At 38.7% G+C, this 20,297-nt stretch overlaps 2 protein-coding genes across 2 annotated transcripts; one reads left to right on the top strand and one right to left on the bottom strand.

The window, feature by feature from the left end:
• Positions 1–1,159: 1,159 nt before the first annotated feature.
• gcc2 (GRIP and coiled-coil domain containing 2) lies at positions 1,160–19,796 on the bottom strand. The gene is made up of 24 exons (XM_029530301.1): positions 19,627–19,796; positions 19,169–19,231; positions 18,986–19,070; positions 18,824–18,903; positions 18,632–18,736; positions 18,001–18,505; positions 15,507–17,326; positions 14,989–15,052; positions 14,753–14,853; positions 14,485–14,583; positions 12,985–13,104; positions 11,987–12,151; positions 11,638–11,742; positions 10,868–11,030; positions 10,232–10,332; positions 9,919–9,996; positions 9,659–9,796; positions 8,985–9,106; positions 8,159–8,335; positions 7,672–7,880; positions 5,873–6,100; positions 5,470–5,609; positions 3,312–3,513; positions 1,160–2,909 (listed from the first exon to the last, which is right to left on the bottom strand). Exons 1-24 carry the CDS (start codon positions 19,630–19,632, stop codon positions 2,836–2,838), a joined length of 4,950 nt encoding a protein of 1,649 aa, XP_029386161.1. The 5' UTR covers positions 19,633–19,796; the 3' UTR covers positions 1,160–2,835.
• On the top strand, positions 4,035–5,486 carry tmem223 (transmembrane protein 223). Its single transcript, XM_029530302.1, has one exon. The coding sequence runs from the start codon at positions 4,206–4,208 to the stop codon at positions 4,992–4,994; it is 789 nt and encodes a 262-aa protein (XP_029386162.1). The 5' UTR covers positions 4,035–4,205; the 3' UTR covers positions 4,995–5,486.
• Positions 19,797–20,297: the final 501 nt, after the last annotated feature.

Below are 20,297 nucleotides of genomic sequence, written 5' to 3'. Positions count from 1 at the left end.
ACTGCAAGAAAGACTATAAGAAGGGAGGGAGTAAATAAAATATTCTGGAGACACACATCAGATCCCCGTAAGGAGCTGACGTGCTGTCGCTCAGGAGCATAACAACATGTTTACCTTTCCTTCCGGTTGGACGCACACCAACAATTACCTATTTCTTTGTTGCCTCCCCGAATGCGTCATGATTCCCGAAACCACATTTATTTCCATAAAAGGCAAATCCCTGCACCCCCTTCCCTCCAGGGAGAGGGACGCGGACTGTCATTGTAGGAAACCCACTGCAAGCAGACGATCGATGCAGCGGATCACACACACACCGAGACGGATGATGACAACAACGGACTCGTTAGGCAATGAAAGCCAAGAATGATGATATGTATTCAGATTATTACAACATACTAAATTATTGTGCTTCATATTGTATGCTACTACCATACAATATGATACATGTTGCATGATGCGATACATACATGTGAAAATGTTCATGTTCAAACATGACAAATTATTTGTTCAAAATGTAAAACGTTTCCCCTTGATAAATACTCATTCAAAATTTATGTTTGAAAGATGAAAGGCTGATAAATAAATTAAGAAAAATGGCTCAGGCACGATGTTATTTTTACAAGGTGAAATATAAGTTATTGTAACAATTAGGGGTGTGCCAAAAAGAGATTATTTTTTATTTTATTTAAAATTATATTTATTATTTTTGTTACTTAAACAATATGTGATATTTCTTTTATGCAATATCACATATTGTGGATAAATGTTTAAAACTGAATAAATGTGAGAAAGACACTTTAATGTCTCCATTTGTCATTCTGTCTTGCAAAGCAGACTGGAGTAGATCATGAGGATCCTTTGTACACCAATAGACTGAAGCAGAAATCATTATGAATCAAATCGTTTTGAATTAAAAATCGATTTTGAACCAATTAATGACCCCAAAAATCGGAATTGAATCGAATCGTGAGATAGTAAAAGATTTCCACTCCAGTAACAAAAAACTTTTCACATTATAACATGACACTGAGTTGTTTTTTCCTCTAGTTGTGGAATGTGTGTCCCATGTTCTCTAACAACATGGAAATCTATCCTAAAAAAACCCTTTAAGCTTTCTCTAGCAGATGCAATATTTCGAATGAAAATAAATTTTCAAATATGCTCTTACCCACATTGACTTTATTTGTTGTTAACGGTTAGGAAATAATAACAATAATAATAATAAAAAAGCTGAATTGTCTCTTGTAAGGCTTCAGCAGAAACTACTGTGTTAACCACCAAACTAGTTCATGTGTAGAAAATGCCTGTTCACTCTTATAGAGATATTTTATAGTTACTGTAAATTCTCATAGTTTATGCTCACAGTAATGGTCATAAAAATAAAACCCTTCAAATACATTCACCCACGCTGGTGCAATCACCAAAAAAAAAAAACAAAACATAAAAAAGAAAACTAACTGACCAATTATCTTCATTGAGCATAAACTGTTAAGGTAACTTCAAAGGGTATAGATTTATGTCTTCAGGGAAGGCTGACTTCTGTGCAGATTTACGTACCCACCCTCCAATTGTGAATTCAACTTGAGGAGTCAGAGGTCACGATGCAATGCTGGAAAAAAGGAGCACCAATGGGTCTGCTAGGGAGTCAGGCTTAAGGCCACTTAAGCAGGGTGGATGTGTTTGCTGTCATGGGGACTGTCCATCAACAAGATAGCTGGCCTCTGATACAGTTGCAACAAATCTTCATTTTCATATATTTAACAAAACAGGCAACAGAAACCACAAAGGATTCCCAAAACAGAAACAGAGAGGATGAATATAATAGTTTGTTGTTAAATAATATCCACAACAAACTGCACAAAAACCAAAACAAAACCTGTACATCACTGCAGGATATGATAACCCACAAATCTTGAGCTGCTTCTGATTCCAGATTCGAGGTATTAGTGAACAACTTCAAAATGGATCAGAAAAACTATATGACAAAATTCTACATTTGATATCACTCAAGCGATAATGAGTAAGCCTGATATGTACTTATTTATACTTGTCAGTATCTTACGATGTTTTCCAAAGCACAACAAAGTAAAATGGTGTCTCATACTTTTCAGACACAACTGGCAAAAGTAAAAGTTGAGATGATTTTAACGCTAATGCACTGACCATAATTCCTGTTAACTTTCCTTTGTAAGGAATGGTGAATATGGCTGCCATATGAAAGCACATTCAACTCTTGCAAGTCATGCAGGTATGCCCTTAAAACCTTTTAGTTTGAATGTAATGTAAATCACTGGTGTTATTTGGGGAGAAAAAAGGAGCTAAAACACCAGTCTAGTCCCTCACTTGTACTGTGCTATCAAGTACAAATCCAGGAGAAGTGTAAATAAAATTTTCTTGCGACACCTCAATATCATATTCACATTATGCAACATATTTCCTTACAACTTGAGCTCGACTTTAAAGCAATGTGTCCAGCAACTATTATTCTTAATACAATTACAATTAAATAGACAGATTATGGAAGAAAGAATCAGATTACAGTTAACATTTCAAAAAAGAGACTCATGTCCTATTGCACATGTTACAATACAGTCAATATTAATCTCAAATGTTTTGGTTTTATCTCCATGACATACACTCACATTGATATTTGTACATTCATCGGTCCTTTCTATTGTGATATAAAAATTATTTAAACGCCCCATTATACCTCCCATTTATTTATGACTATTTTAAATAGAGAACATCACTGCTTAGTACAGGGTTTCAGAGAAAAAGGCCCAGTAACACTTTAGTACTGTGCTACCAGTGTTTGTGTTGATTTGGTCATCAAGTCTACCTGATTCCAGACCAGCTGTGGAGATAGGAGGTCCAGCCTGAGCCCCGATTTCCGGGCCCCTCCTCCTCACCTACACAAAAAGAAACAGTAGATCCAAATATTATATCACTTCAACATTTGGATATAAAAATTATGCAAACAATTTTTTTGCCAACTATTTTCAGGTGCATGTACCAATAAAATGTATTGCATTATTAATAAATTATTTTTAGGTGTTTTGAGTTAGTGAGTGCTCAGATCCTGTGTGTGAACATTGACAGGTAGATTGTGACAAACTCAAAATTTTGAATTAGTCTGGTCAGGGCTGAGGTTATTAACATATTTTTAGTCTGCACCAATGTGCATTTCAGTGTATATGTTACACAATAATCCAAATATCTTTGTGCCTTTTTTGAACGCATATGACTCTGTAGTGAAATGCAAGATACTATGCATTAATTTCTATTCATACAGTAGATGTATCATACTGTACCTTGCGCAATGGCAGCCAGTTTGCTCTTTTCCTCTGGACTGAGTTGCAGCATTGTGTGAATAACAGGCAGGAGCGCCTGCCTTTCACTGCCAGATCGAAGGAATATGAATTGCAGCAGGACATTCTTCAGATACTCCAGGTTGGCCGCACTCTTCTCCCGCTCTTGGTTTCGCTCGAGACGACGTATTTCACTCTTCAATAACTACCAAGTGAAAAATAGTAGTAATACGTGAAAAGAAGAAGAAGAAGAAAATTACGTATATTTCTCACCAAAGTTGCCATGATATATTATTGGTTTCAATGAACATTTGATCAACCACAGCTGCAGACACAACTGAAACTAAGTACTATCTTATGTCATATTTTCCCTACTGTGAAATGTTAAAATATATGCTGTAAAAATTGTTAAGCAATTAGCAATTATAAGACATTATAAAACCAAAACAAGGTATAACAATTTTCCTGTTTTTTGAATGAGATTTAAAATGATGATTGCTATTACTATTGGATAGATATTATGTTGTAATAAGTATAAGTAGAAAATTACATTTAATATATACATGAATAAATATTGGGCCTAGTATACAAAATTTAATTCTTAAATAAAAGAATTTAAAAGCGCAAAGGTTTTATTCCTTGCACCACATTATCGTCACTCATAACCCGGCGGTAGGAGGTTTGGTCGCTTCTTCTTTCCGTAGCTGAACAGTAAACGTCACAGATAACAAGTATGGCGGCGCTCATACGGCTGGATCTGTAGGGCGTGAGGGGAGAGCAACACGGAAAAGCTGGTTGAGACGGCTTCCTTTACACAAAAAAAAAAAAAAAAAAAACACCTGCTACTGTTGGTGAGCTTGTTGTGGAATAATTAAAACCCCCGTAACATCGTGAGGGATGGGATTACAGCGTCTGCTGTGCGGGGCGCTGGAGTTTTACTCCAGACAGTTTCGACTGGCTAAGGTGCAGCTCCAGGTCTTCCGTTCCCCGGGCAGCTGCCAGTCCCACCGCCTCATAAGTGTTTCCAGGCTGTGCAGCAAGATATTTGTTGGTAAAAGCAGCAGCAGGGCCGTTCACACACAGCCGGCAGCCCGCCGCAGCTTCTCCTCCTTCACCCAGCCCCCCAAAGATGTCACTCTTTTCCAGCATGACAGGACGCGCTTCTTCCGGCTCCTCTCGGTCTTCTGTGGGGGACAGTTTGTCTTCTGGACCTACATGGCTCACTTCGCCTACACCGAGCTCAGACACACGGGGGCCGCCACAGATAAAGGGAGAGGCAGCAGAGCGCCAACCACCACCACCGGACTGGCCGGGTTCTGGAGCTTCGAGATGAACCTGGGCTCCAACACCTGGAGGTACGGCTTCACGCTGGGATGCCTGGCAATAGGAGCTGGGATAGTCGGTCTCGGGATCCTGTTCTGCCGTCGCTCTGTGAGCCAGGTGGTTTTACATCAAGGTGGGAAGATGGTGTCAGTTTACACACAGTCACCTTTGGGACCAGGACGAGGCCAGAAAATAACAGTCCCGCTCTCGGAGGTAGCCTGTCACGCTCACAGACATGAGTCTCCCTCATTCATCCCCCTCAGGGTCAAAGGACACAAGTTCTACTTTCTCCTGGACAAAGACGGGACACTGAACAACGCCAGGCTGTTTGATATCACAGTGGGAGCATATCGGTCTTTTTAAGTTAGTGTGTCTCAAACTAATGACTGCTTAAAAGACCTGATTTTGGTCACCGGTGACAGGTCAGTGAAGATTTGACTGTTTTGCCTGGCTGAAATAAAATTTACAAGATCATGAATATGGAGTGGTTTGGGTTAATGTCTGCAGATCTATTCTGTCAATGTTTGTAAAGGATTACTAATCTTTGTTTTGTATGGTATTAAATTCAGTATCTGTCGGTTTTGGAATATTGATTGCACAAATCAAGAAATCAGAAACTGTCATCAAGATCACACTAAAATCAAAGAAATTGAATTCATCCAATAATTTCTGCTTGTAGCCAAAGCTGTCAAAATGAAGCAGTTTTGGAGACGTATTTTCAAATTGCACATGAAATCCCTTAAAACTAATCTTATATTTAAAATTTGGATGCAAAATATAAAAAAAACCCAAACATGTCAGCCAGTTGTCTTTGTCCTGTGTGTGTACAAATACATACAGTTATCTGCTCCATGAGAACAGCGTTTGTGGCCTCAGTTTCGTGCAACAGGCTGTTCATGTGCTCCATGCTGCGGTTGGCTGTGGTCAGCTTTTGATTTAACTCCTCTTTGGAAGGCTCCACTGTCCACACAAATGGCTCTAGGCATTAAAACCAGAAACATTCACAAATAAAGAATGTGATTCACAAAGTTTCCAGCCAAATGTGTGCATCACCCACTGTCTTATTTTTTACACTAGGCGGATGAGCACAATTGCTCAGAAGTAAATGAATGTTTTGAATCATTTCTATACCTTCTCACTGTCTCTATTTTTAAATAGTTTTCAAAAATTTCCATTCTAGGATCCCAACAGAGTGACCATGGTTTTAAATTGCCATGTTGCACCTCTGCTGTAAAACTGACCTTGTTTGGGATCTGGAGATGTCAGAAGCTGCTCCAGCGAGGGAAGGGGTGTGACTGCAGGGGAGGGTCTCTCAGTCTCAGTGGTCTCCATACCCTCACCCTCTTCTCTCGCCATAGACTGAAGGTCGCTGAGGGCCACTTGTCCCAGACCTGCCTGGTTTTGATCTGTGATTTTGCGCTGAGGGTCTGATGTCAAAGGCTTATGATTAGACTGCACTGACATTGTACCTGAAAAACAAGAGTATAATTTGTACAAGAACAATGTTTGGTCAAAAAGTAGAGAATAATAACAGAAATTTACACTTTAATTTGCAGTTACTATCAATTAAGAGTAGATTACATTTAAAAATGGATGAAATTAAACAGATAATTTCACTATAACATGTAATGAGTTTACTTTATCATGCACTGATTAGAGTATTACATCATATGATCACCCACCATCATGTGCTTATGTGTGTCAGACAAGATGTAATTCAAGTCAAAGATTTGTGAAAGCATCTTAAATTAATCGGGGAATACCTCAATACTTTTCATATCTATGCAGTATGTACAATCCTGTAAAATTAATTGCTATTTAATTTCCCACCAAGCTGGGGGTCAGTGTCCTATTTCATTGTGACATGAGGGGGCACTAGACACATTCTTCTGTTAACAAGATCTGCTGGTATACACAATGAACAAGTGTGAAGAGAGGATTGGGAGGAAGGATGGGGTGCTTGTGGGAGTGGGTGGACAAAGGAGAAGATAGCGATTAATGAACTTCATACTGGACTCTCCCATCCAGTCTCATCACCTTTCCACCTCCAGTCTAGTGCTCGCTCTCTGATAGAGCTAAGCAAGATAACCAAAATAATAGTCTTGTTCGATGTGCACATCACTTTTTTGTCCTTTGAGTTTACCTGGGATTAACAATAATAGTTACAGTGTGAGGGCTAACTGTTCACAACAAAAGTGATAAAACATGAACAAATCAAATGTGTTTCTTATTATGAGTAAAATAACTATTCTTAGCTATTATATATAAAGCAACAATATAACAAAAGTCTGTACCACAGAGAACTACACACAAAGTAGGACATCCACAATTTTCTAACTTGTTTTTGGTTATTTACTGTTAAACTGTTTATATTTCAGAATACACTGGGAAAAGCATGACAAGAAAAATAGATTATTTGAAGCTGTAGATGTTGACATAACAGTTTGTGTTTCATGAATAAAAAAATCTAAGACCGCAGTAAAAACTGTCTAGAGGACAGTCATCTCATGGTCCAATTGTCATTTAACTGCTACTGAATCCCAGTATACTGATAAAAAGGCTCAAAATAAATTTCACGAAGAGCTCATATTGGCACCATATATCAGACTAATTCTGGTATGCATTTGAGAGCCACTAATGATGAGTCTGTCCAGATGTCACATTGAGCAGTTTCCCACACTGAGAGGCGGGAACAAAACTCAGGAGCCTCACAAACACCTGGCTGTGCTGAAGTGACAGAAGAAACACTCGAGCGCACACGCACCTTCCTTTCCTAGTCATCACTACGTGTATTTGCTGTTTGAGTCCAGGGGACAGATGTGTGGGAGGTGATGAATGAGCTTCCAGTGCCACTGATAAACACAACCCCCCCCAAGACAAGAGCAAACACTAGAAAAATTAATATAATGAACTCAACACTTGCTGCTTTGAAACAACTGCACTATATTCTACATACATTACTGTGTAACCACACCCATTTGACTGTTTCCTGGATCTAATTCTCAGTATTTAATTGTTTTTGATTTACTGGCTTTCTTACTGTTCTGGCTCTGCAGGATGAAAAGTTGACCCTCAACACGCGTCAGTTGGTTTTGCAGGGTTTCCACGGTGACTCGGTGGTCATCCTGTAGCTTCCTCAGCTGCTCCCTATACGTCTGGCGCTGTGCCTCGACCTGCGATGACAGGTCAGCCTGAGCCTGAGACAGGTCTGTCCGCAGTCCCACATTTTCTGACTGCACTGACAGCAGCCTGATGGTAGAAACAGAGTAAGGGGAAATTAAAGGAAGGGTGTAGAGACTTGAGAGTCAATAATCTGCAGCGATTACCTACAACAAGAAAGGAGAGAAGAATGATAGATTTGTCTATCATAAATAGCTGAACCTTGCACGTGTGCTTAAGCCTCATGATTACAAAAATTAAAAAGAGAAATCTGAGATATGGAGTGTGACTGCATGGCGGTACAGTAAATTCCAGTCAAGATAGGGTCATCTAATGACAAATACAAACTTCAAGTTTTGCCATCTCACCTCTCACGGAGTTCTGCCTCCTTGCTTATGTTTTCCTGGAGGATTTTATTGTGTCTCTCCAGCAGAGTGTCATGCTCATTCTGGAGCTGCTGCAGCTCTGCTGTGCTGCTCAGGAGGCTCTGCTGACTTTCTGCCAGCCTGGACCTCAGCTGTTCTACCTGAGATGACAACTGCTCCCTGTTGAACAAGTGTCATATTAATAAAATTAATTTCACTCTTACATAGCTGACTGACATACTGCTAAATTAGCATTTACTTTAATATGGCTCATGGAATTTGTTCATCCAAAGAACAAGATGCATTATCAGACCTGATCCAAGTATTGATAATGTAATAGGCTGTTACAACATGCAAGTTATACAACAATTTTCTTTGTTATGGTGTTGACAACATCAAGAAATGCAGTCTTTATTGTATGCTTTTAAAATATGTATTGTAATTTTTTGCACTACATGCTTTTAAGTCACCACTTGTCTGGGGAGCTTTTATTTGTCAGTGCCATATTGGATGACTAGAATTGGAGAAATTGTCTTACTTAAAAACACCAATTTTAAACAGCACAGCAGAACATTCATAGGGTTATAATTGCCCTATTGAACTATGAACACAAATACCCTTAATTTGCTCAGAGTATCAGTACTTTGCTTGCTGAGTCAGTTTTACATCAACTCCATTGTGGTAGAACACAAAGTCAATACAGAAAAAAGGTGTGACTGTCCCCTGCAAATGACATCTGCTGAACACAAGTAGCAATGCTTTCTGATTACATTCTGATTACCTCACTGTGCCCTCTGTTATACAACATTCACACACATTTTGTCCTTACCGCTCCAGTTTGCCAGAGTCTCCTTCATTCTGAGTGTTGCTTTTGCTCTTCTGCTGCTTGAGCACATTGTGAACTCGCACCTTGTAACTCTCAAACTCCCTTGCTGTTGCCACAAGTTCAGCCTGAATTTAAAGCAAAGATATAGCAGGGACATAAAAAAAAGTAGTCAACTAGACCAATGCAAACTTTGTGTTCCCTCAATGGGTAAATAAAACTGTTAATAGTTTGACATATGTTTTTTTAATTCATATAAACGACAATAATTAAAAGGTTTTACAAACCACCCTAGTACTGAAACAAGGATTTTATTAGTTAAATGTTTGATAGAAAATTACTTGCCAAAAACAATTGTGATAGCTGACTGTTACTTACTAACTGAAGTTACTTATCAAGCACACCCTCAATCAACAACCAGCTTTGAACAATGGCAAATTTCCTGCTCAGATCTTAATTTTATTTATTCATATTGTATCACATAATTTGATGTTGTTGTTTTTTTTAATGAAACAATTAATCTAATTTAAAAAATTCTAAAAATCAGAAAGAATCAGAATCTTAATATACTGTTGTTGTGCCCTCCTAAAAAGGGCTTCATCGTTACCCCTTTCTAATGGTTGTCAACAAAGTCAGTAAAACCTAAACAAACAGGTAAATATGTAAAATTCAGTGTGTACCTTAGCTGCATCTCTCTCCTGCTGCAGGCTATTGATGCATTTCTGTAAGGAGCTGCTAGTTCTTTGCTGTTGGTCCAACGCAGACTTTAGCTGTTCCTGAAGACGATGACACTCTGCCATCAACTCAGAGGACTCAATCTAATTGCATAAACACATACTGTTTAATATGTTTCTTACTTATGACCAAAATTTCATAACTCTATAATTGATCAAAAGGGACAGCAGAGAGATGATTTTCTGGGTAGCGCATCCTGTATTACCTTGGAGTTTTCAAGCTGCTGTTGGTTAGCCTCCAACTCTCCTTTAAGAGAAGCCTGCAGCATCATGAGCGAGCTTTCCTGCACTCATAAACACATACAGTGAATGAGACAAAATATATGTAAACATAGTAGCACACATAAATTCCCACCATCTTCAAAGCCTTTTACAAAATCATGCAAACATAGGGTTGAATAACAACATTTACATTCATCGAGCAATCGGGTTACGAAGAGTAATAGACCACCAGGCAGAGTAGTAGGCAATCCAATATGATTGCACACATGTACGGAACATAGACACACAGACGCACACCTCTTTCTTGGCATCAGCTAAGTCCTTCTTAGTCTTCACCAGCAGCTGTTTCATCTTGGAGGTCTTCTCCTCCCCCTGGTCCAGCTGGGACTTCAAAGCCTCTGGAGACACGTACAGATGCCCAGGAACATGTGCACACAGAAAAACACATGAAATTGTTTTAGTGCAATTTTTACTGCAGGAGGTTAATTTAAGGGCACCTTTTAAATATTTCGCCTTCATTAATACTGTGGAGCAACAGGAAGGACAGATGGTGTGAAAGAAATTGCATCCAACAGTTTGTATTGTTGCATGTGATGTGAGATTATCCTACAGATACATGGTTGACGACAAATAAAAACATAATGTATGTTTACTGACAGTAAATGTAGATTTTTGATTCTCAAATTTGCAGTTCACATTAGTTTTACCTCTGTCTTCAGTGTAGACTGCACAATACTTACCCTAATATTTAACTTAAGTTTTTTTCTGATAAACACCCCCCTAAAAAGTCTTGCCAGCTGAATCATGCTGTGATACATCCATTTTTTTATAACCATGCTATTTCTAAAAAAAATTTCAACCACATAGAAGAAACTGCAGAGGCATTAATTTGTGTCAATAAGGGACCGAAAAAAGTGAACATATAATCCATACCAATTTCCTGCTTGAGTGTATTCTCTTTCTGCATCAGATTGTTTATCTGTGTTTTGAACTCCTCTGCACGCTCATCTTTCTCTAGAAGATTGGCATTGAGTTCTTTCACCAGTCGCTCGTAGTCAGCCATCTCCATGCCCAACAGAGAGTTATGCTGCGCCTCCTAGAGGAAGTGTCAACATACAACATCATTACAGGGAATAAAGCTTAAATCTCATCTTGCCGTCAGTCATGTCCTTTACCTCTAAACCTATTACTACAAATCCAGACGCACAATTAAATATCTTCCGAAGTGATAAAATGTATACAGGAGATTTTTTTGTTATATTCAAACTTTATTATTCTTAATTTAATTTTCATTTTTTTCCTTGTGACTTATCACTTCACTTTAACAACATACTCCATTTACTGTTTGCCAAAAAATGAATAATACCTAATGTATTATGTATTTTTCTTCATTTCTTGATGCTCAGAAAGCATTATCAATATCAACCTCAAAAATAAATGTTCACTGGAAAACACTAAGAATGTGGACACATGACAAAATCAGACCTTCAAGCAGCATTTGTGTACACTGTTGAACTATGTAGGTCTCCACTAATGGAAAAGCAACAGCAGCTCCTGTGCTGTGGGCTAGAATTGCTCTCTTTCTCTTTGAGAGGTGCTGCCGTAGCTGCAGGCCTTCCATCACCAGTCCAGTCACTTGATTGGAAAGGTCCTCAGAGACATGCTAGTGTCTGAGAAGCATTTGTGCGTTTGTGTGTGTGTACCTTGCGTAGCTGGTCCAGCTCCTGGGCAGTCTGCTGAGACTGCTGCTGTTGCTTGCAGAGCTGGGTTGTCAGCTCTTCTACTTCCTTCATGGCAGATGTCAAGTCCTGCACAGACAAGTAAACACAATGACAAGTTAATGGTGAGACAAAAGCTTTGTGTATATTCTGTAGATTTCACATTCAGAAAGAAATGAATTATGGTGTTGAGTTACTTGGCTTATTTGTAAGAGACACTGAAGCTTGTTTTGCTAAAATTCAACCTATTGCATGTGAATCTGTTTTACATGCTAAAAGCTAAAATGTAAGATACAGGAATAGGTTTTCAGATTCCATGTCTCTCCATTTCTACCTTGATCTTCTGTTCTTTCATTGCTTTCTCGGCCAGCAGTTCTTTGTCCAGAGTGGCTGCCTGTCTCTGCAGCTCCTCGTTTTGGGCTTCCAGCTGGCTGACTGTGCTAGTCAGGGTCTCCATTCCAGCAAGCAGGTCCACTTTCTCACTGCTTATTGTCTCCTTCTGCAAAAGTACAAGTACTTCAGAATGCTCTCTCTGTATGGCGACATCACAGGAGATACCAATACAAAAGGATGTGCTCTAATAATAATCAATTTTGGTAAGAACAGTTAAATATTCCTATTTTGTATGAGTTGAGAATATGATGGGTTTTTATGTCACACTTAATAAGGTTGTCTGCAAGGTTTTCATCTGAAAATCCATATATAGGCAAATTCACCTGTATGAACACACATTTGAAAGTCATTCTTGCAAATCTGACAGCAGTGGGCTCTCTGGGCTTTCTCTGCAAGGTACACTGAACCAGCAGCAGCAGCCACATCCCATCATCTGTCAGCCAAACATTGAAACTATGATTGGTACACAGAGATGCCCAGACATTCAGAGATCCTCGACTAGCTTCAAGTCTGTCAGGCCCCCTTGAGGCTCATGAGTGCACACAAGAATAAGCCTGTGTCTCACAAAATAGTATTGCAATTGCATGCACCAGATGGAGGCTAAACTCCGCTCCATTTACCTGCCCGTTGTTCTCTCATTGGAAAAAGACAGTTATGAGTTTGGGAAGAGGAGTATATATAAACACAATTCCTCCCTAGCTCACCCAGTCACATCTGATGGCCTATTTGTAGGTGCAGGGCTGTCAAGCATTGCTGGGTAAAGTGTCTGTGGCTAAAATGACTCACTGTAAATCAGGGGAAAACTGAGTTATGTGAGAAGCATTGGGGAGATGCATTGCTGGACAAAGTGGCACTGCTTTGATTTACTGGTAAGTGAGAGCACTTTGTGTGTTTGCCAGAAGTAATGTGTGTTCGTGTGTGTGATTGAGTGTATGTTACCACTTTGACTGTGCTGCTGAGTCGTTTGGTCAGCTCTGCAATCTGTCTCTCTGCCACCTCCACCTTCTCTCTCTCCTTATCCAGTTGCTCTGTTTGCTTGTCGTAATCTATCTGCAAGTTCTGCACACACACACATACGCACACATGCATGAGAGCAAGAATGCACGCACACAAATGCACACACAGCTCAGGGAAGGTAAGCACTATATATCAAAGAACACAGCTGCATTTACATTTGACTAAAGAACAAAACTCCCATTAGACACAAAAGTGGTTTCTTCTCTCATGGAAAGCAGTGTGCAGTCTGAGGGATGTTTAAGGAGACCACTGGGAGTGACACTATACACAGAAATTGTTTTGAAGAGAGCATCCTTCCACTTGCCAATTGGTAACATTAGCAATGCACAGATTTGCAAAGGTTTAAGGATGAAAATTGGCAGTTTCATTTTCGATTCTTATACTGTGCAATTATGTTGAAGAAAATCGGATCATTTGGATTGGCATCAGATTGATTTATTAAAAGTTGCATATGGTGTTCAAAAGAATCTTTGCTGGATCCTACATTGTTTATTATGTGTGATGTGTCAAAACTGTTAAACTCAAAATTAATGATGTTTAAATCGAATGAGTGTGTGAAATGAAATTTTTGAGCATGATAATTGATGATAAATTCAATTGGAAAAAACATATCAACAATATTAAACCAAAACCATTGCAATCTTATATAAAACAAAATAATTTTTAAATCAGAAATCCACTTGTATACTACACTGCTCACTAATCCTTCCATACATCACTTACTGTATGGAGGTATGGGGAAATACTTAGATAACTAACATTGATCTGATAAGTTACAAAAGAGAGCCATAAGAACTGTAATCCACTCAAAATATTACGGCCCACTGAACCCACTATTCATTAATTTAAATACCTTAAAATTTGAAGATCTAATTGAACTCAGAATTTCTCTCATAATGTACAAGGCACACAACAACCTTCTCCCTAGCTGCATTCAGGAAATGTTTTCACCAAGAATAAGTAGGTATGAACTTAGGGGAACTTGTGTGTTTGAAAAAATAAAGGTAAGAACAAACTTCAGAAATAGATGTATTTCTGTTAAAGGGGTAAACCTGTGGAATAGTCTCAGTGTTTCATTAAATTAAATGAATGAATTACATTAAATGTGTAGTTCTATCTGTAAATTCAAAAAAAAAAAAAAAGGTTTAACCTTAGGGCAATTGATCAATATAAAGTCCTAGTATGACCACATATATTAAGTAACCCTTGGCAGCCTCTGTAAATTTTCTAAGGCTATTATAACTTTCAACTGAGCAAAACCACAAATTAGAATTACTTCTCTAAATCCTGGCATGCCAAACATTGAGGAGTATATTTTATTACCATTATAACAACCTTAAGTTTGATGTTTCTTTACAAGATTAAATGACAGAAGTGAAGCTGGATACTCTGGTGCTTTTTCTGTCCTACAAAGTCTCTCACCTTGTAGCCTTCAGCCCCATGAATGATGTCTTTCATAGAGCTGTTCACTTTTTCTCTTTCTGCTTTCAGTGATTCTACCTCCTTCTTAAGGGCAGCAACCTGGTAAAAAAAATTTAGAATTACAGACTGGACTACATAAAACCTCTGATCTGATCTGATCAGCAGGGAGGAAATGTATTAGTATTTACTATGTCATGGTCAAAGATTATATTCATTTCATTCATTTAAGGTAAACTAAAATGTACATTTAAGAAACATGTTCTATTACCTCTTTCTTATTTAAGTCCAGTTCCTTCTTTGCTTTGACAGCAACTGCCTTGATTTTGTTCATCTTCTCATCCTTTTCCTTGATTTCTTTCTCCAGCAGTGCTGGGGGATCAGAGATTTTAAAGCTCTGAATTATATTCAGATATCAAAACATATACTTCTCAAGCATCTATATAATAAAACAGCAAGCACGTTGAGATAGAAGTTTAACTACTTAATATGGTGTCCCCTGCGTACCCATTTTGTTTGTGATGTCACTGGAAACATTTTCCTCAGAGGAAGCAGACTGGGCACTAGATTCCTAAGAGTGTAATGTGGGGAAAAGAGAAAGAAGGATGGAAAAGTGTAAAAAAAAAAAAAAAGAATGAATGAAAACATTCAAATATATGCCAAACAGTTGGTAATGTTGGCAGCTATGTTGAATATGCTAATTGTTAACACTTTTGTTAATATTCAACATCTGGGAATTGTGGAACTTCAAGGTTGTGAAAAGAAAAATATAACTAACCTGCCATTAATCAAAATTTATTTTATTCATAAAGACCATCATATAGTCTACATAAATAAATAACAATAATAAAGCCAAATGGTCAAGTTGGGTGCTGACCATAAAAAAAGTAATACTTCTTTATGCTGTTACGTGTTTTACTTCCTAAAAGTCATATCGTATTATAACTACTAGAAACAACTCTAAACATTTTTTATGCATTGATATTATTCTAAGATGTCCCTGACACATCAGGAGCTCCACTCACCTGGACAGCAGCCAACTCGCTCCTCAACTCAGATATGAGCGAGTCTTTCTCCATCACCTCTTTGCTGTGCTCTCCTTTTTCTTTCTCCAGTTGTTCTTTCTCTTTCTCTTTCTCCTCAGTCATCAGCGTAATCTGAGCCTGTAGTTTGTGGTTCTCCTCACTAATCTTTTCACAGACTGACTTCATATCAAACAGGTCTTTTTGCAATGCTTCAGTATCCTTCACCACCTCCTCCAGGTTGTTTCTCAACATGTTCCTCTCCTCTTTCAGATCTTCGATGTGGGCCTGCAGCTCCTCCTCTGTTCTCTCCTCTTGACCTGCTTCAAGAGTACTTCTTAAAAGATCTCTTTCCTTTTCTAAATTGTTTATGTGTGCTTGGAGCTCCACAACCTCCTTGTTGGAATTTCTGAGAAGTTCAATCTGATTTTCTTCCAAAGCTCTCATGGAGGTGCGGGTTTGTTCTGCCTCCTCTGTCACTGAATTCAACCTGACTTCTAGATGATGCTTTTCAGATAGCTCCTGCTCAAGCTGAGCTTCCAGGGCTGCTAACCTTGAGCTCAAAAGCTCCCTCTCCTCTTGGGCTTTGGAAAGCTCTGAAGATGCCTCTTCCAGTTTCTGATAGAGGTCAGACTTATCTGTGGACAGCTCTTTGATGGTCAGTTCCAATTTAGAAACTGTCCTTTGCTTTCTTTCCACTTCCTCTTTCAAGTTTTTCTCTATCATCTCCCTCTCATCTTCCAGATGCTTCACTTCATCTTCCTTCTCTTTTTTCAAGCCTATCAGTTTCTCTTTCTCCTCTCTAAGCAAAAGTCTATCTTTCTCTTTCTCCTCCAACAGCTTCTCAAATTCTTTTGTTCTCTCATTGTTAAGCTTCTGCATTTCCTCTTCTCGCATCTGAAGCAGAGACTGTATTTTGCCTCTCTCCTCAGTCAATGTGTTGACCATCTCTTTAAGGTCTTCAGCCATGTTTTCTTTGATTTGGATTTGGGAGAGGATATCCTGATTCTGCTTGGTTAGCTCCTCTACAGATTGCTTCAGCTCACATGTCAAGGATGCTTGCTCCTCTAAAGATGTCTGGAGTGTTTGGTCACTTGGGGAGACTTCGGGCTTCAGGTTTTGGTCTGTCATGTTCTCCGTCAGAGTGTTTTTCTCCTCTGTAACCTCTTTGACTCTCACCAACAGGTCATCTCTCTCCTGGCTCAGCTGTTCAATCTTGTCCTGTAGTTCTTGCACAGTTTGAGCAGCTTGCTCCTTCATGGCTTTGTACTGATGAACAAAAGCCTTCGTCTTCTCACCCAGTTCTGTCTCCACACCCTGAAGTATCTCCCTCATGTGTAAACATTCAGCCTCAGCAGAATCTCTGTCCCTAGTCAAGGTCTCACATTGCTCCCTCAGCACCTGGTTCAGCTTCTGCTGCTCCTCTGGATTCCCTGCAGACTCTGCAGATTTTCCTTGGACCTCTTGTTGGTCATGATCAAGAATCATCACAGCGTCAGTGGAGGCACTTTCCCTAGACATCTGCAGCTCATTGATCTTGAACTCCAGCTCTTCTCTTTCCATCTGGAACTCCTCCTTGGCTCTCTCAAGATCTACCTCCATTTCACTCTTCACATTACTGAGAAGGGTGAGCTCGTCCTGTAACATGGTGTTCTGGGCTTGAAGGTCTTCCAAAGCTGCTTTCAATCTGCCGGTCTCTGTCTCCTCTCCATCACCGTGGCTGGAGTCACCCTGACTAATGCCAGACAACTCTAGCATTTTGGCAATCCCTGAACCACGAGCAGGTTCCTCATCTTCCTCCTGCACATCCTGCAGATAGCTGTCTGGAAAAATTCAACACATTATTTTTGAAAAGTTATTCTGATGTCAATCTGAATGATTAAGTAATGGAACGAAAATGAAAATATTAATTTGAAATGGCTCAAAACTTCATTGAAAGAAAATCATATTTCTAAATATTTCAAACACATACAGCTCATTTTACCATTTGTGGTGTAAAATATGATTATTTTTTTTTCTTTTTGAAAAGTGTTGGTATTATTATGTTCTTAATTTAATTTTATATCATATTAGATATTACAAATAATTAAAACTCTAAAAGGTTTAAATGTTTTAAAAAATTTTTTGGTTTTATTATTGTTTTTGACTATCTTTTTAGGGTTAGGTTACTTTAAGGTTTTGTAAAAATGTACATTATAAATTTGCATTGTTATTTTTATTTGTTATATTGTTGTTTTCGTTCTCATGGCCTTCATTTTGAGGCCATGAGAACTGGAAAACTGTAATTTTATATTTCCATATTCACTGCTGTTTCCTTGATGAAAACTTTATTAAAGCATTTTTTATGGTGAAATAATATTACAATTTGTACATAATAGATTAAAAAAACAAAAAAATTACAACCGAATAATAGTTAGATCACACTCAGTTTCTCTCATCATGATAAAAACAGTGGTTACTATTCTAATTTCTGTTTTTAAAAAAACTGCTGTTGTACCTTTGAGAGCAAGCTGCTCTGTCAACTCCTCATGAAGCAACAGCAGACGCTCCCTTTCGATCTCGCAGTCTTCCTCCAGAGCCCTCATTTCCTCTTCGTGCTGAAAACTCTTCTGAGCCAACTCCTCCTTCAGGTTCTCCACCTCCTGCTGGGCTTCTGTCAACTCCCTTTGGTGGCTCTCCTGTAACTCAGCAATCTCCTGGGACTTTTGCTTTTGGATTGCTTCTAGTTCAACTTGAAGGGTTTGCAGCTGAACTTCTAAACAGCGACGAGCTTCTTCTGCACTCTCTTTTGCATTGGCATGCTCAGCTTGGTGATCCCTCTCCCTTTCACTCTCCCTCTCCCTGTCAGTCTCCTCTCGGTCTTTCAGTAATTTCTGGAAGTAAGACAATTCTTCTTGGTGTTTATTGTTGGATTCCTCAATACTGCTCTCTAGGATCTTGATCTTTCTTTGGTGGTCTTCTACCATGTAGTCAAGCTCTTTTTGCAGCACTGCTACATCATCCTGCACAAAGTAACAATCAGACACATGTTGTGGGAATCCCGTTGCATTATACACATACCTGCAATACTGAATATACCTTACAATCTATTAAAATATATCATAAAATATTTCAGAAAATGTTTTCACCTTGGTTTGCTGCTTGATCCTCTCCAGATCTTTACGAGACAGTGTGAGACTTTGTTGAGTTTCTGCCTTCTCCAGTAGTAAGGCGTCCATCCTCTCAGTCAGCTCCTACAGTATTATAAACATTAAATATAGTATGCTAACACATGAATATCTTTAGCAGACAATTGATGAGATGCTGCCTTGCTAAGAAACCTGTATCAGTGTAGCGTCATCTGAACAGTTGTTACTGTTGCCAGATTGCTGTTTTAGGGAGTCAACCTCTTTTTCCAAATCTGAAAAAATAATATAATGTCACTCATACAGTAATGGTCCAATAGGCAAAATCAGCATATTTTTAACAGTCTTTACACATACCTGCACACCTACTCTTGATCTTTTGCATGGCAGCCATCTGCTTCTTGGCAAACTTAATAAGGTCATCTTTGGAAAGCGTGTCCAGCTGAGAACACAATGTAAGGAAAAATAATGCAATGGCTTTGCCTTTTGATGAATAGTGGCAAAACTTTAGATGGGTGTTGTGTGTCCTGAAGTGTCTACCTTCGACTTGGCTGCACCTGCTGGTGATGGAGCTGCAAGCTGTGCTTCGGTGCCAGCAGGGTCCTGTTTCAGTGAAGGGAAAACAACACATGACGTGACAAACCTAAACCACTAAAGCATCAGGAACAGGATATCAGTCAGGTATCCTATGTTGCTAGGTTATTTTCTGCCTGCTCTACTTCAGCCATGCTTCATTAAAAAAAAAAAAGGATCTTTCCCTGTAACTTTAATGCCGTTGTTTGTTAGCAAAAGCTTACAGTTGTATTTCTAAAAAGTTTTCTTTATTTGCATACCATCATTAAGTCATTTGAACAGTCTTGTGTCTCTGTCAGTATCGCGTTGCTAATAGAAACGGCTGGCCGGTTATTCGTACTGTTAGCTAACCGGAAGATTCCAGATACATTCGCTCAACTAAGTTATAACCGGCTAAAGCTAAAGCAATGGCTATGGACATTTACCTCCATCTTTATGAGTTTATCTCCTTCTCAGTCGTCTGACAAGCAGCGGGAGATGACAAAGAACTCACGAAGACAACGACAGACCGATATATCAGGTGATTTCTAAATAATTTAGGGATTTAACACGGAAGCATCGCCTCTGTTTTGTTTTGATATTAACAGGCTATAGCTACGATGTACTTCCGTAATCGTAAACCGAGTGACGTCAAGAGAACATACGTCACGAGTTTAACAGGATATTTAACCGGACAAGACATGATTGATCCTGATATCAGGATCAGCAAATATGTTTTTAACTGTGCACAGCATACTGAGTACTTTATTTACATGTCAGATTAAACTGGCAACGTGAAGTCGTCTTTTTAAATGGTAATAATAAACTGTCTAATGAAGGCGGACACGATTTGGACAAATGTTGTCCCCAGACACTGGCACTACGAATAAAAAGTCTAAACTATTATTTTCTAGTTGTGACGTGCATCCGGCTTGTGCTATGTTATGAAAAGAAATGTCAATTAAAGCGTTTTTACACGGAGAAGCTACATTTCAACACATTGTAATATCTGGATTGCGATTATACATAACATGTGTCACTTCATCTTGGCATATCCCCAAAGCACAAGTATAAAAACCATAAATTAGATTTTTTTTACACATATTATTTTTTATTT

Source organism: Echeneis naucrates, chromosome 21, assembly GCF_900963305.1.
Source record: "Echeneis naucrates chromosome 21, fEcheNa1.1, whole genome shotgun sequence".
Lineage (NCBI taxonomy): Eukaryota > Metazoa > Chordata > Actinopteri > Carangiformes > Echeneidae > Echeneis > Echeneis naucrates.
Note: the sequence above shows the minus strand (reverse complement) of the source record. Positions and strands in the feature narration are given on the sequence as shown.

What these genes read in the sequence shown, in the direction of transcription:
- tmem223 (XM_029530302.1), top strand. Translation starts at nt 4,206, where the DNA reads ATGGGATTACAGCGTCTGCTGTGCGGGGCGCTGGAGTTTTACTCCAGA.
- gcc2 (XM_029530301.1), bottom strand. An exon ending in ATGACGCTACACTGATACAG is followed by an intron (nt 18,737 to 18,823) that starts GTTTCTTAGCAA and finishes ATAATACTGTAG; the next exon opens with GAGCTGACTGAGAGGATGGA. An exon ending in TAGCTGATGCCAAGAAAGAG is followed by an intron (nt 9,997 to 10,231) that starts GTGTGCGTCTGT and finishes TTATGAGTGCAG; the next exon opens with GAAAGCTCGCTCATGATGCT.